This window comes from Sphaerodactylus townsendi, linkage group LG06 (genome assembly GCF_021028975.2).
Source record: "Sphaerodactylus townsendi isolate TG3544 linkage group LG06, MPM_Stown_v2.3, whole genome shotgun sequence".
NCBI classification, from domain to species: Eukaryota; Metazoa; Chordata; class Lepidosauria; order Squamata; family Sphaerodactylidae; genus Sphaerodactylus; species Sphaerodactylus townsendi.
Window position 1 is genome coordinate 26544729 of NC_059430.1, and position 12566 is coordinate 26557294.

The 12566-nt window shown below is 42.5% G+C and overlaps 1 protein-coding gene across 3 annotated transcripts in view; it reads right to left on the reverse strand.

Moving 5' to 3' along the window:
• Positions 1-3241: 3241 nt before the first annotated feature.
• DENND5B (DENN domain containing 5B) overlaps positions 3242-12566 on the reverse strand; it is a 152775-nt gene continuing 143450 nt past the window's right edge. For all 3 annotated transcript variants that reach the window (XM_048499997.1, XM_048499996.1, XM_048499998.1), the window contains 2 exons: positions 11787-11961; positions 3242-7791 (listed from right to left, as the gene is read on the reverse strand). In XM_048499997.1, the coding sequence (XP_048355954.1) occupies positions 7608-7791; positions 11787-11961 (359 nt within the window). In that variant the 3' untranslated portion in view covers positions 3242-7607. The remainder of the gene's footprint in view (positions 7792-11786; positions 11962-12566) is intronic.

Genomic DNA, 12566 nt, shown 5'->3' on the forward strand with positions numbered 1-12566 from the left:
GGAGAGGCTTCCCACCCACAAAAGGCAGGAATGATTAAAAGGTTGAAACATCTGTCAGTCCTGGTCCAAATGCTTTGTCCAAATGCTGTTAGATTCCTCAGCAGGGAGCAGGGAGAGGTCAGGATGTGCATTTGTTCCACACAGATCCAGAGGGAATGTTAGAGGTAACCGTTCTGTATTATTACGTTTAACTTAAGAGTTAGGTTTTCTGTTCTTTTTGTTAGATCTCTCACCAGTGGGCAGATACATGTTTTCCTTGACTTGTGTCTGTATCCTCTTTTGTCACTCTACATCCTCTGACCCTGTGTTTTCATTGCATGACCCTGCAGTTCTAGTGCTATAAGAAAGGGAACACTTTCATGCACCCTTTCTTCTACCCCTTCCCCCCACACAATACCTTTTAGCCACATACGCTGCTCTGTGAAAGAGTAAACTTTTATCGAAATGTGATGTGTCCATGCTGTCTGGGTACCATCTCCGTGATGAAGGCACCAGTCATTTGTCAGTGAGAAATCTGACCTCATTCAAATATGCTCGGGTCTTTATGGTCAACTGAGCACAAATGAGCTGTTTTATGAGCTGAAGTGCATCTGTCATCATCTAACCCTGGCAACCATCAGTGCTGGGGGGGCTGGGGAGTAAAATACTGCCGTGCCAAAGAGGCACTCTTGGAACACTGCTTCAAATGGTAGAGCACAGGGCAGCTTTCAAATACAGCTGTAACACTGCACAAATGGCTGGGCGGAAGCATTTAAACCAGGACCGCTTTGCACTTATATGATGCACAGTTAATGTTTTGCACACTTCATACTCGTATTTAGTCATCCTCTTGATATCCCTCTACAGCAGTGTTTCCCAACCTTTTCAAGGTCAGGGTACCCTTGACCTCACTCTTCATATCTCACGGTACCCCTGCTGCCACCCTCCACCTTCCCCTCCCATTGCCCCTGCTTGCCACACCCCCACCTTCCCCTCCCAGGGTGAAGGGTAGCACTGGGGGTGGTGGTGGCTGCTGACCTTGTGGCAGGCCCTGCCCCATGGGCCAGCTCCATGTCCTTGCTGGCGCTGGTGGGAGACACCACAAAAATGAGAGGGGGGAATGGTTGAGAATGGCTGCTCTACAGTTTCACTGAGGTTTCTCATCCCTGTATTCACCTGTTGCCTTGCTTTAAACAGGTGAGTTTGCATTTGGTGTTTAGGTTCTACTGACTGCATGCTTTTAATAGGGATACTGTCTATTCAGTTCAATGTTATCCTAACTTGTTGTCTGTTTAACCGCTTGAAAAGTTTTCTTTTTAAATTATACTTGTAATCTGCCTTGGGTCCTACCAAGAAAGGCAGACTGAAAATGAAAATAATAATTTTTGTACAAGTCAAATGCCAGTACATTGTAAAGGGCTAAGGAAGAGATGCTGAGATATATATACACCTACAAATATCCATCTGGGTCCCCTTAAGTCCAGTGAGCCCAAATATTTGTGTACACTTGGTGTCACCTTTTGGAATGTTTGCTGCAGGAAGCAATGACATACATGTTTAGTAGAAACACTTTTAGAAATTGGGAGTTACTGAAAAGAGAGTTGGAATTTGCATGTTCTACCAGCTGAATACTCAAGGAGCTAGATATGTTTTTGAGTACCTTTCCGAGATGAAAGCTGCTCCAGCAATTCCAAAGTAGCGAGTGGGATGTTTATTCTTTAATCAAAATAGGATGGTTAAGAGCAGTGGACTTTAATCTGGAAAACTGGGTTTGATTCCCTGCTCCTCCACATAAGCGACAGACTTCCAGTGGAGTACTGGATCACCTTCAAGGTGCTGGTGTTGACCTTTAAGGCTATCCGTGGCCTGGGACCCCCATATCTTAGGGACCAGCTCTCCCCTTATGTCCCCACTTGGCCTCTTGGATCTGCAGAGGCCAACTTGTTGGAGACTCTCGGCCCCTCCATGATATAGCTGGCCTCTACTCGGGCCAGAGCTTTTTCTGCTGTGGCCCCTGCCCTGTGGAACACTCTCCCACCCACCATCAGGGCCCGGTGGGATCATGAGCAGTTCCACAGGGCCTGCCAATCAAATTTTTCCACTGGGCCTTTGGGGAGGCCGGTCATTGAGATGCCACCCCTGAATACTGCTGTAGCAGGCTATGCAACATCATCATGTCCAATCCCCCCAGGGCAGAGGGATAGACTATATTTGAGTCCCCATCTCAGTTTATTTGTTATTCTGGTAATGGTTCAAAATTTTAATCTGTATATTTGTTTTAATGTTATTATGTGTTTTTGTACACTATTCAGAGCCCTTCAGGGGTGGGTGCAGTGATGGGATCCAAAAATTTTAGTAACAGGTTCCCATGGTGGTGGGATTCAAACTGTGGTATTAAAAGCACAACAGAATAGGGCTAAATGAGAACCCCTGATGGGGAGGCATTTAGGAAGCCAGGGCATTCCCTGGCGGGGGCTGTGCTTACGAACACAACCGCTTCTGCCTTGGTCCTTAGGCGGAAAGCAGATACCCATAGGCGCAGACTGCTTGGTGCCCCTCCTGCCCAGACTGCTTCAAATTCTGTAAACTCCTGCCGAGAGGAGACCAACAACTAAGGCAAAAATGCATGGCAAAATCACCAATTAGTAGCACTTCTAGAAGCTTTTTTACACACAAATAATTAGTAACCTATTCTCAGGAACCTGTGAGAACCTGCTGGATCCCACCTCTGGGTGGGTGGTATAGCAAATAATAATAATAATAATAATAATAATAATAATAATAATAATAATAATAATAATAATAATAATAATAATAATAATAATAATAATATCTGGTGAACTGGACTTGTTTCTCTACCACATCAAGCTTGCTGAGTGACCTTGGACTGGTCACAGGTCTCTCAGAACTTTCTCAGCTCCACCTACCTCACAAAATGTCTGTTGTAGGGAAAGGAGTTTGTAGGCTGCTTTGAGACTCTTCACAGGAGAGAAAGGCTCAGCATTAATCACACTCCTCTTCTTTTCTTTATTTCCTACTTGCAAGTTGTACAGGACAAGATGGGGTTGAGCCAGAGAAAGTTTTGATCCTATTCAGTCAGTCATGGTTAGGTGGTTTTCGGTACAGCACTGCTGCCGAAGGTGAATAGGTTTAGGTCTGGTCAAGTTACATATGGGAAAAAAATGTAGGATAGATATTCAGTAAACGAAACAAAAATAAAATATTTCCGTTTTTTGCCTTAATAAAACAAAGTGCCAAACAATATTATTCTCAGTTTTATTTGCAAAGACCATTGCATGAAAAGCTGCATTTCACTGTAATCCAAACCCTGAAAAAAAACCCATGTCAATTTGATATGTATGCTAAAGTGCTTGATAGAACAATACTTTTACCAACAGCCACTTCCTTAACATTATCCAGTCCTGATTAATTTAGAAACAAAACATAACAGAACAATAGCAACATACTTTGAAAATACTTAAGGGGCAGGAGTTTTCAAAATCATCCCAGGCATATTTGTACAGTTCCAGTGTAACATACAACATTTCCCTAGAAAGACGCCCTTTCACTTGAATGAAGGTGAGTGAGAAATCAAAGTACTGATGATTCTCCAGCACCTCTCGACATCTTCTAAACAAAGGTAGCTGACAGCCAATCGCAAGCAAACTGAATTACAAGCCGGACCCTCTTAACCAAAGTGGGACTTGCCTCAAAGTACTTGAGATTTGGCTAAAGGTCATTGCTTTCATAACACAAAGTGGTATGTTCCCCTCATCCCATACTGAATATAGCTAATTTTGTTAGTGTCAGAGAGTTACTGCATTTATATACTGATCCTCAGTTTTCAAGTTTTGACTATGCTAGTATACAGCAGAGTAATAAGGAACATATACTGTTCCTTGAATATGGAATCTACTGTGAGTAGGTTACAAGAAGGCTTTGGTTGTCTTAAAAATCCCATTAATACTGATGTCTTCCCAGAACTTTGACCAACTTATCTTTCCATGGGGGCAGAACAGAGTCAGTAAGCAGGAACATTTCCACTAATCAAAGTCATCCGTTAAAAGAAAAAGTTAGAGGTGATAGGAATCCCCACCCCCACCCCAAACAAAGCAAAACAAAACCAAAAGATTGCCAAGAACTGCACTTTTGAAGTAGTCAGATGGACTAGAATAAGAGATCAATCTCATGCTTCAAAAATACTTTGGAGCTGTTCTATAAACTACACACTTCATGTATTATTGCCTAAAGGCGAGGGACATACAGTACTCCTCACATGCTATCCATCTGGTGCAACATGAAGATGACTAACGAATTTGATGCTTTCACAGGGGAGAAAAAAAAATCACGTTACTGCACGAAACCTTCAGCTGGGGCACTGCATGCTGAGCGGGAAGATATTTTGAATGACCAGCACTGTTAAAAGAGAGATTTCCAGTTACTACTTTCCAATGTCATGAAATACCAGATGCCTCATCAGACAGGTTCTGGTGGCAGTGCACAGACCACAGATGCAAAGCAAGATGGGAGTCAGTGCAGGGGACCAAGCAATTCATACCCTGGTTTCTTCTAGAATTCACGTTCCCAGCAGTACCTTGTCTTCTTTGATGTTTTATCAGTAGAAGGACAGCTCAGGACTGAATGCATTGGGCAAATTTTGTGATGCCTGAAAGCAAAGCAATTTCACTGTCCTTTTATTTTCTGGTGCCCTTGTATTCATACTCCCATTCTGAAGTCCATCCTTTGTTTACCTGTATTCTCTGGATTAGTACTTTGGAATATGAACAGGTGAGAGTCTGCTTTTTGTGTCTTGAAGAAGCAGAAATAAGCTAGCAAAAGGACAAATGTATCGGTGGTTTGGAAAGTGCTGGAAATTTGATGGGAGAAATTATTTTTAGTAGCAATAAAAAGAAGCTTTTGAAAGCACGTTTTCCACATAGATGTTTCCAAACCGGTTTGGAAGGGCAAGTGAAGAGGGATAAATATTCAGATCCCCACCTGTTTGAATTGGCAGCAGCCATCAATCCGCTAAACAATTAGCTTCCTAGAAATTTGAATTTTTGAATTAGTATAGCTTTCATAAATCAAGCCCTCTACCAGCACTGGGTGGGGCAACCACGCAACTATCGTGTAAATGAGTAACTGGTTTTGCTATGGGGGTGAAAAAACGTCTGGAGTGACCCAGTTCATGCATTCAAGGTGCCTTTGGAAAATTCTAGCTGAAGCTTCTAAAAAGACCTTGCGCGCTCATTCTGCCATAGCCTTTCTGAGGCAAATCTTAATACAGTGGGATTCATGTGCTTTAAGCAAACAAGATGACAAAAGATACCACCTTTTCAAAAAAAAAAAAGTTGTTAGAGATACCAACCATGTTCTGATATTTTTGGAGGACCCATTTCAGAATCTTCTAATTGGCTAATGTTCCCTATTTGCTGCCAGCTGAACTCCTGTTCCTTCCTCAAAAGCCTGGTAAATAATTTCAGAAGGTCACAAGCTAGCAAGAAAGCAGGTGAGGGGATCATTTTAGGGTGGAACCTATACATGCAATGGCAAACACGACATTCCCAAGTCTATGTTTGTGGGTTCTTCTCCTCTCCAGCACCTTCTCCCAGATGCTTTCTGGGAGAAGACTCTTTTGCACACATGCTTTCTTCAGCCAACACGTTTATATTGTATATGTTGCATTCCGCTTTTCGTCGATCTGCGCTCCAGCTCACTTGGAACCTGCTGCTGTGCAGCGTAGGAGGATGAAAAAAGGAGACCAATAACATTAAACTTGTATATCACCCCTTAAGAGGTAATCTAATCCATATAATCTCCTAAAAGGACTTCCAAGTAGACTGCTGTCGAACAGGGTAGAGCACAGTTTTATCTTAATGTCTAAAATGAGCAGGCAGAGAAAGCTCCAGAGATCGTAAGACTGACATCTAATGCTGCAGCCAAATCGCCGAAGGGTGAAAGTAGCCTGAAATCTACTGAAGGGAATGAATGAGAACATGCCAAGATGGTCATTCCAACCCTCCCCATTCTTTAGCATTAATCTTTGCATACTAGTGCTTAAACTAATCTATCTAATATATATGCCTACCACTCAAAATACGGACATTTTTGGCAGAATAATGTTTAGTCTCAGGTTCCTTTTGTCTTCCTTTTTTAAAAAGAGACTAAAAGTATCAAAGTTGATTCTGAGGAGACTCGTCCATCAGCACATGCACAGCTGGTAGCCCGGTCTTGTCACTCATTGCTTTGGTACCACAAGAATCCCAAGATCCCATGGGTGGAGCCACAACAGAATTCTCATGCTAGTACCACCACAGGTCCAGAACAACCACAGGATGCAGCCATACTGACCCTTCCAAACGTTATCACAGGATTCTTCTACTACTGGAACAGCAAGGGAAGAAGCAATACTGCTCCTTTACTTTAAGACAACTTAAGAAAAGGGCTTTATCTCCAACTTTGTTTTCCGCCTGGTTACTCTGACACCTTGTTGGCAAAGCAGCTTTCCAACTGGGCCATCACATAGGAGGTTGCAACACTGCAAGCCAAGCTAAAATTTGCAGGGAAGGAAAGCTGTCTCCCACAAGTGTAAAAGTAACAGAGACCACAGTGCGTCATCCTGCAGGCAGGAAGGTAAGTCTTCTAGTCAGTGGCCATTAGCCTTCCTAGTTTCAAGCTTCCCAAAACAGTTCTGCAGCCTAAGGATCCAGTTTAAGTAGCTTGTAACAACAAACTGCCTTCTCAAAGCAGCGCAGAAGAAAGTCTCCCGGAATAGATATCACCACCACAGTACAAAAGCCCAAAGAGGAAAACAAAAGGGAAGGAAAGATAGTAGCATAACAGCCAGTTGAAACTCCAGTATAGACCCTGGTGGATTCTGGTTTCAAGCTCAAGAATACTTCAGGTCCAGTGTGAAGGCGCTTCTTTGTACAGCTTCTGCTGATTGACAAAGTTCACAGGGAAGATCCAGGATCCTAGGTTATCACAGCTTATCAGATGCACACAAAAAGGGGTTCTCCCCAAAACCGTATAACAAGGGAACAACACATACCAGTAGAGTAGAGCAAACAATATACATTCACAAAGAGTACCGCAATTGCTACCTAGAGCGTCTTCATGTGTTCCATTGCAATACATGAAAAAGCCCCTTTTACCTTTGTACAATATTTACATACCAAGTGGCTTTTTCTATACTAACAAGTATTGCTTCCCCCTCCCACCCCCAACCCTACAAAGGTTTTTTTAAAGCCCCCCCCCCCCCCCCGCCCGAGAACACTGATTCTAAGAAAAAAATTCTTTGTTGGTAGAATTTCTGAAAGAAGATAGCCTATTTACACACAGTGAACACATGAAAATACTCTATTTTATACTAAACCTCTGTTTTGAAAACTACAATACTGCAGCGTAACTCGTTTGCAGCTTTAGGGCAAACCAGTAAGGAGATGATACAGAGAGAGAGAGAAAGGGGGGGGTATCCCTCTACTCCCTCCTATCAACAAGCCAATTGTAACATACACTAGGGGCACTACCAGGAGCAACTGCGTTTTAATAGGTTCCCTCTCCTCCTCCCAAATTTGATATATTTTGTTTGCATAGGAGAGGACAGAGGAGCCGCCCGCAAAGCCATGCTACACATCGACTCCTTTAATAAGAGACCCTTCCAAGATGATGTTGAAGTCTTGCAAAGTCTGTAAGACTCTGATGAGAGAGTTCACTGTCATATGGTCCCGCAGGAGCGCGTTTTCTTCGTACATCCGTGTGATGGCCGGGCACTCTGCCAACAACGGGATCCACTGGGGGAACAAGTGATCCCTGTGAAGGAAGTGAAGAAGTTGAACTGTTTAAAAGGACGTCCTCAGAGCCCACCTGCAGGCTTATGTCTGAACTACGGCTTTCTCTTCTTAGGTCGAAGGGCTACATGTGACTACCTAAACCAGCGGTTCTCAACCTAGAATTACATGACTAACTTTGAGAGAGTCGAACAAGTGTATCACAGAAGTGCATGCCCTAAGACCATTGGGAAAAACACATATTTACGATGAATTGCTTAGGAACCAGGGCTCAAATAATGGTTGGGGATCCCCACAACATGAGGAACTGTATTAAAGGGTCACGGCATTAGGAAGTTTGAGAACCACTGACCTAAACCATGGTTAAGGATTGGCTGCAAACCAAGGTCAGTGTTGTCTACTCAGACTGGCAGCTGCTCTCCGGGATCTCAGGCAGAGCTCTTCCACATCATCTGCTGCCTGGTGTTTTTTAACTGGAGATGGTGGAGATCCAATCTGGGACTTTCTGCAGGCAAAGCAGAGGCTCTTCCACTGAGCGAGAGCCCCTGGTGCTTTTAATCATGGTTGAAGGCATCACATCTTCACCAATATAACCTCTCTTGTATGGTGATAAGCTAGTCCAGTATGTCCTCTTCTTTTAGGGACATGGCTTAGGTCAGCAAGCTAACCAATAGGTTGATTGCACATTTGGGTTTGTATCCAGATTGAACACAAGAAGCCATGATTAAGGATGCAATCCTAAAGACACTTTCCTGAGAATAATCCCCACTGAATAACACCTCACTTCTGAGAAGCTCCAGTTAGCACTGCTCCCTAAGCGTTTCTCGCACCAACATGGAGAGATATCTGAACAGTTCAGAAGTATTCTTGAAACAGTTCCATAGTTTACATCATTAGACATGATAGTACGGGACTGACCACTGTTCTGACTTGCCTTTTCAGGCTATGGAGGATGGGGAACCAGACTGGCCCTTAGATCTGGCATCATTTAAACACCTGGTAACTAATTTCAAAGCAGGGGAAAGGGCACCTTGTTTATTTCCCAATACCATTACATTCCTCCTGAAGTAACCTGCTGGAAATCCCTGGCCCAAAGGATATTCGGCTGGCCGCAACCAGAGCCAGGACTTTTCTGGTCCTAACTCCAGCTTGGTGGAACTCTCTACCATCTGAGATTAGGGCCCTGATTGAGGTACAATTCTGCAGGGCTCTGAAAACCAAGATGTTCCACCAGGCCTACGGTTGAGGCAGGCATGGCCTATCATTTAGTCTGGCCTCCCCCTTCCCTTCCTTTTACCCCTCCCCCTCCTTGTTTTCCCCCTTCCCCTCTCTGTTATATTAAAGAAAAAAATTATGATCAAGGTGATAGGGGTTTTTTTTTGGATATTATTTTAGGAGATGATCCCCTGGAGGATTTAGATGAAGGGAGACCCTAGGCTATTCCACTTGTGAGGCCCCTCCCAATCCCCCTCCCTCATGACTAGAGGAAGATGGGGTCCACAAAATGGAGCCCAGTTAAGTCCTGGAAGGACAAAAATCAATAAACAAATCAGTGCTAGTGTTGAGTGATCGTCTTAAGACAGTATAATTCTGAAATGGCGTGCAAGAAAAATTACTGAAGGGTTGTTTAGAGACCACAATGCGTTATGACAGCAGGTGTAAGAAAGGCATATGGCAGTGTCAAACGTATCATGCACCTTGGCTGGAGGCCCCCTAGATTTTGAGGCCCTAGAGTTCAGCCTGCCAAGCCTATAGGTAAATCCAGCACTGGTTCTTTGATGCAAATTCTTTGACTGTTCTGATGTTACGTATTATATTTTATTACTATTTTAAACTGAACGAGGGTACGGCAAATTTGATTGCTAGATTGGATTTTATTGTATTATTTAATTATATTGTATATTACTGTTGTTTATAGCCCTAAGTCTGGCTTTGTTGGGGCAGAGCAGAATACAAATCTAAAATAAAGTAAAAAGCAAATCAAACAGCCCTTCCCATGCATTTTCAGTGTTTTGGTTTTTAGAATCAATTTATGCCCTGGCTGATTTAAGGTGAACTGCAGCAGTACTGTCTAAATTCAACCCTGCCCTACTAAAGGGTGTGTTTATGTTCAAAGTCATAAATTACACAAGTCAAGTTAAATACAGGCTTTCACTACTGCGAACTTGTAGTTCTTCCAAAGAATGCACTAAGATGACATTTATGGAAGTAAAGTCATTGCTAGACACCCCTTTTCCAAATATGAACACTCAAGTTTTGATACTTGTCTACTGAATGTTATTTTCCAATCAGCTATACAAGATGGGACAAAAAGAAGACTTTTAGATAAAATCTCACAACTGTTTACTAGTCTTGTCTCCTCTGCTGAAAAAGGATCTTTCATCAAGTGGTGCCAAGAAATTAGATTTGGATGGCTGGCATCTTCAGAGGCATGTTATGGATAAAATATGTTTCTGTTCATAGAGGAACGTATCTTACCATGGCATGCTTCTGAAAATGCTAGCCATAGATACAGACAAAACGTTAAGAGCAAATGCTACCAGACCACAGCCATACAGCCCAGATATGGGACAGTGAAGTCTCTGAGGGTGTGTATTAATTAACTGGCAGAGTCAGTAGTAGGTTTCTAGGTCGAATACCCCAGAGCCTGCTCTGTGAAACCCAGTGTGCCTCATTTTAGTGAAAGGAGTTGGAGATTTAAGTATTTGTCAAGTTCTGGTAAAGATAGATTTTCCCTGTGAAAGAGGTTTATCAAAGTATTCCTGCCAAAGAAAAAGAAAAGCTTAACTATCTCTGTAACTTATTTTCTTGTAAATCTATAAATAAACGTTCCATCTTTGTTTGTTTGTTAATAAGCCTCAAGGAGTCATTTAAGAGTGCCCAATCCAGCCTAAGAGCAGTCAGTTTTGGAGCGGAAAGTAAAAATCCCCTCACAGAGCTATCAATATACCCGAGAGGTGGCAGTTAGAATAAGGCTGACAGGATCTCCTGAAGAGTCTTAGGTGTGTGCCCACTTGGTCAGCCCTAGGCCACCATTACAAGTGGTGGGTTAGGCCATAAAGAGACCTTTTTTTTCTTTTACCGAGGCAGTATGGCACATCTCTAAAAGCCTGTTACATTCTGCTCTTTTGCACTGGAAGACTGGTGACACTACTGAGCTCTCTGAATTATAAAACACATGCTAAGAAGCTGGATGATTTAACTAAAAAAAGCCAGCTACATGTATGAGACTGCCAATTTGAGCTGCAGTAATTTAACTTGCAATTCATTTGTTGGCACTTATTAGATTTCATAAGAATATATACCTCCAGGGTTATTTTGTTTTTATTAACCAGTCAAATTCAGTAATGAAATTAATCCAAAGATTCAGATTGCTCAATACTTGTCTTGACATTTCTTTAGGAGTTTTTCTCTATACTGAATGTACCATTTATGACCTAAATTGCTTGGGGGCAGGTTATAAAAGCAGGGAACTGAGATATTCCAAAGAACTAGCGAGGGCTGAAATATTAAATTGGATATGAATTATAAGTATAGTATAAGCTTAGATTGGAAAGGTATTTAGTTACAACCATATCAGATGTATAGAATAGACAACGTACTAGGTAGTTTGGATTTTTCGATTTGGTACTATTTATTTGTGATTAAAATTTCTATTTAAAAAAGTAAGTAGAGTATAATTGGGGGGTGGGAGGGGAACATACTGACACTGCTTTACCATGCTCCTGAACTTAATTTAAGAGGGAAAACACCAAAAGCAAACACCAGAACAACACCAACCTTCTATTAATAATTACATGGAGATCATCATATTTTGAGAGCTGTGGGCTTTCTCTGGGAAAACTGGGGTCAACCAGAAGTTAAAAGCACACACACTCTAATCAGCATCGGATCTAGAGATCAAAAATCCTACTTGATGTGGAAATGGTTCTGGCTAAGCTATTTGTGGCTTCAGAAGCCTGTGGGATAGCAGGGCAACATTCTGGAATGGGAAATACCTGAATGATCAAAACATACCGAGTTCCGAGGCAAACTAGAATCTGGAACTTCCCGTCTTTCCCTATATTGCGTGGAGCTGTATTGATGGCATTGACGTAGCGGCAGAATGTTGTGTAGGAGGATTTCTGGAGAAGCACATCCTCTTCGTTGTCTCCAACCTGGTCTGTGGTCTCAAAGTAGGCAATGACCTTCTCTGAAGGTGAAGAAAGGTGGAAAATAAGAATGACATCCTTTTAGCGATTAGCATCTTAGAACTGGATGTTATGGCTGACATGGACTATTGGTCAAAAAAAGCAACCCAGCCTTTCTTTTTCTTGTTTCTTTCCCCTTAACATCTAAGGACACAGGCCCCCAACCACTTCTGGAATTCTGACGCACAATGGTGGGCACAAGCACAAAATGGCTGCCACAAGAAGTGGAGCCGACCACAAAGTATCAGGAAGTGCAGTCATCCACAACTCTAATAACAACCCTTCAACATTTCAGACAGTAACTCTGTTTTAAGATAATGTCTTTTAAAATGAACATACTGTTTAATAATATTTTCTTGAGTACATTCACCTTGCCTTCAGTCATACAGTGAAGATCCTTGTGCTATGGTGGCAGCTGCTGCCAAAGCAACTTTTAAAAAATCTCCAATCAGTTCTCCAGTAGCCAATCAGAAGCCCTGCTGGGCAAAAGTCCCCAATGGCCCTGCTCACTTTCTGAAAACAGTACCAGGAAAGGTGTCAGAGGAAGCCAGGGTGCCCATGAGCACCATGTTGGGGATCCCTGATCCAGCATTACAGTATAGAAAAA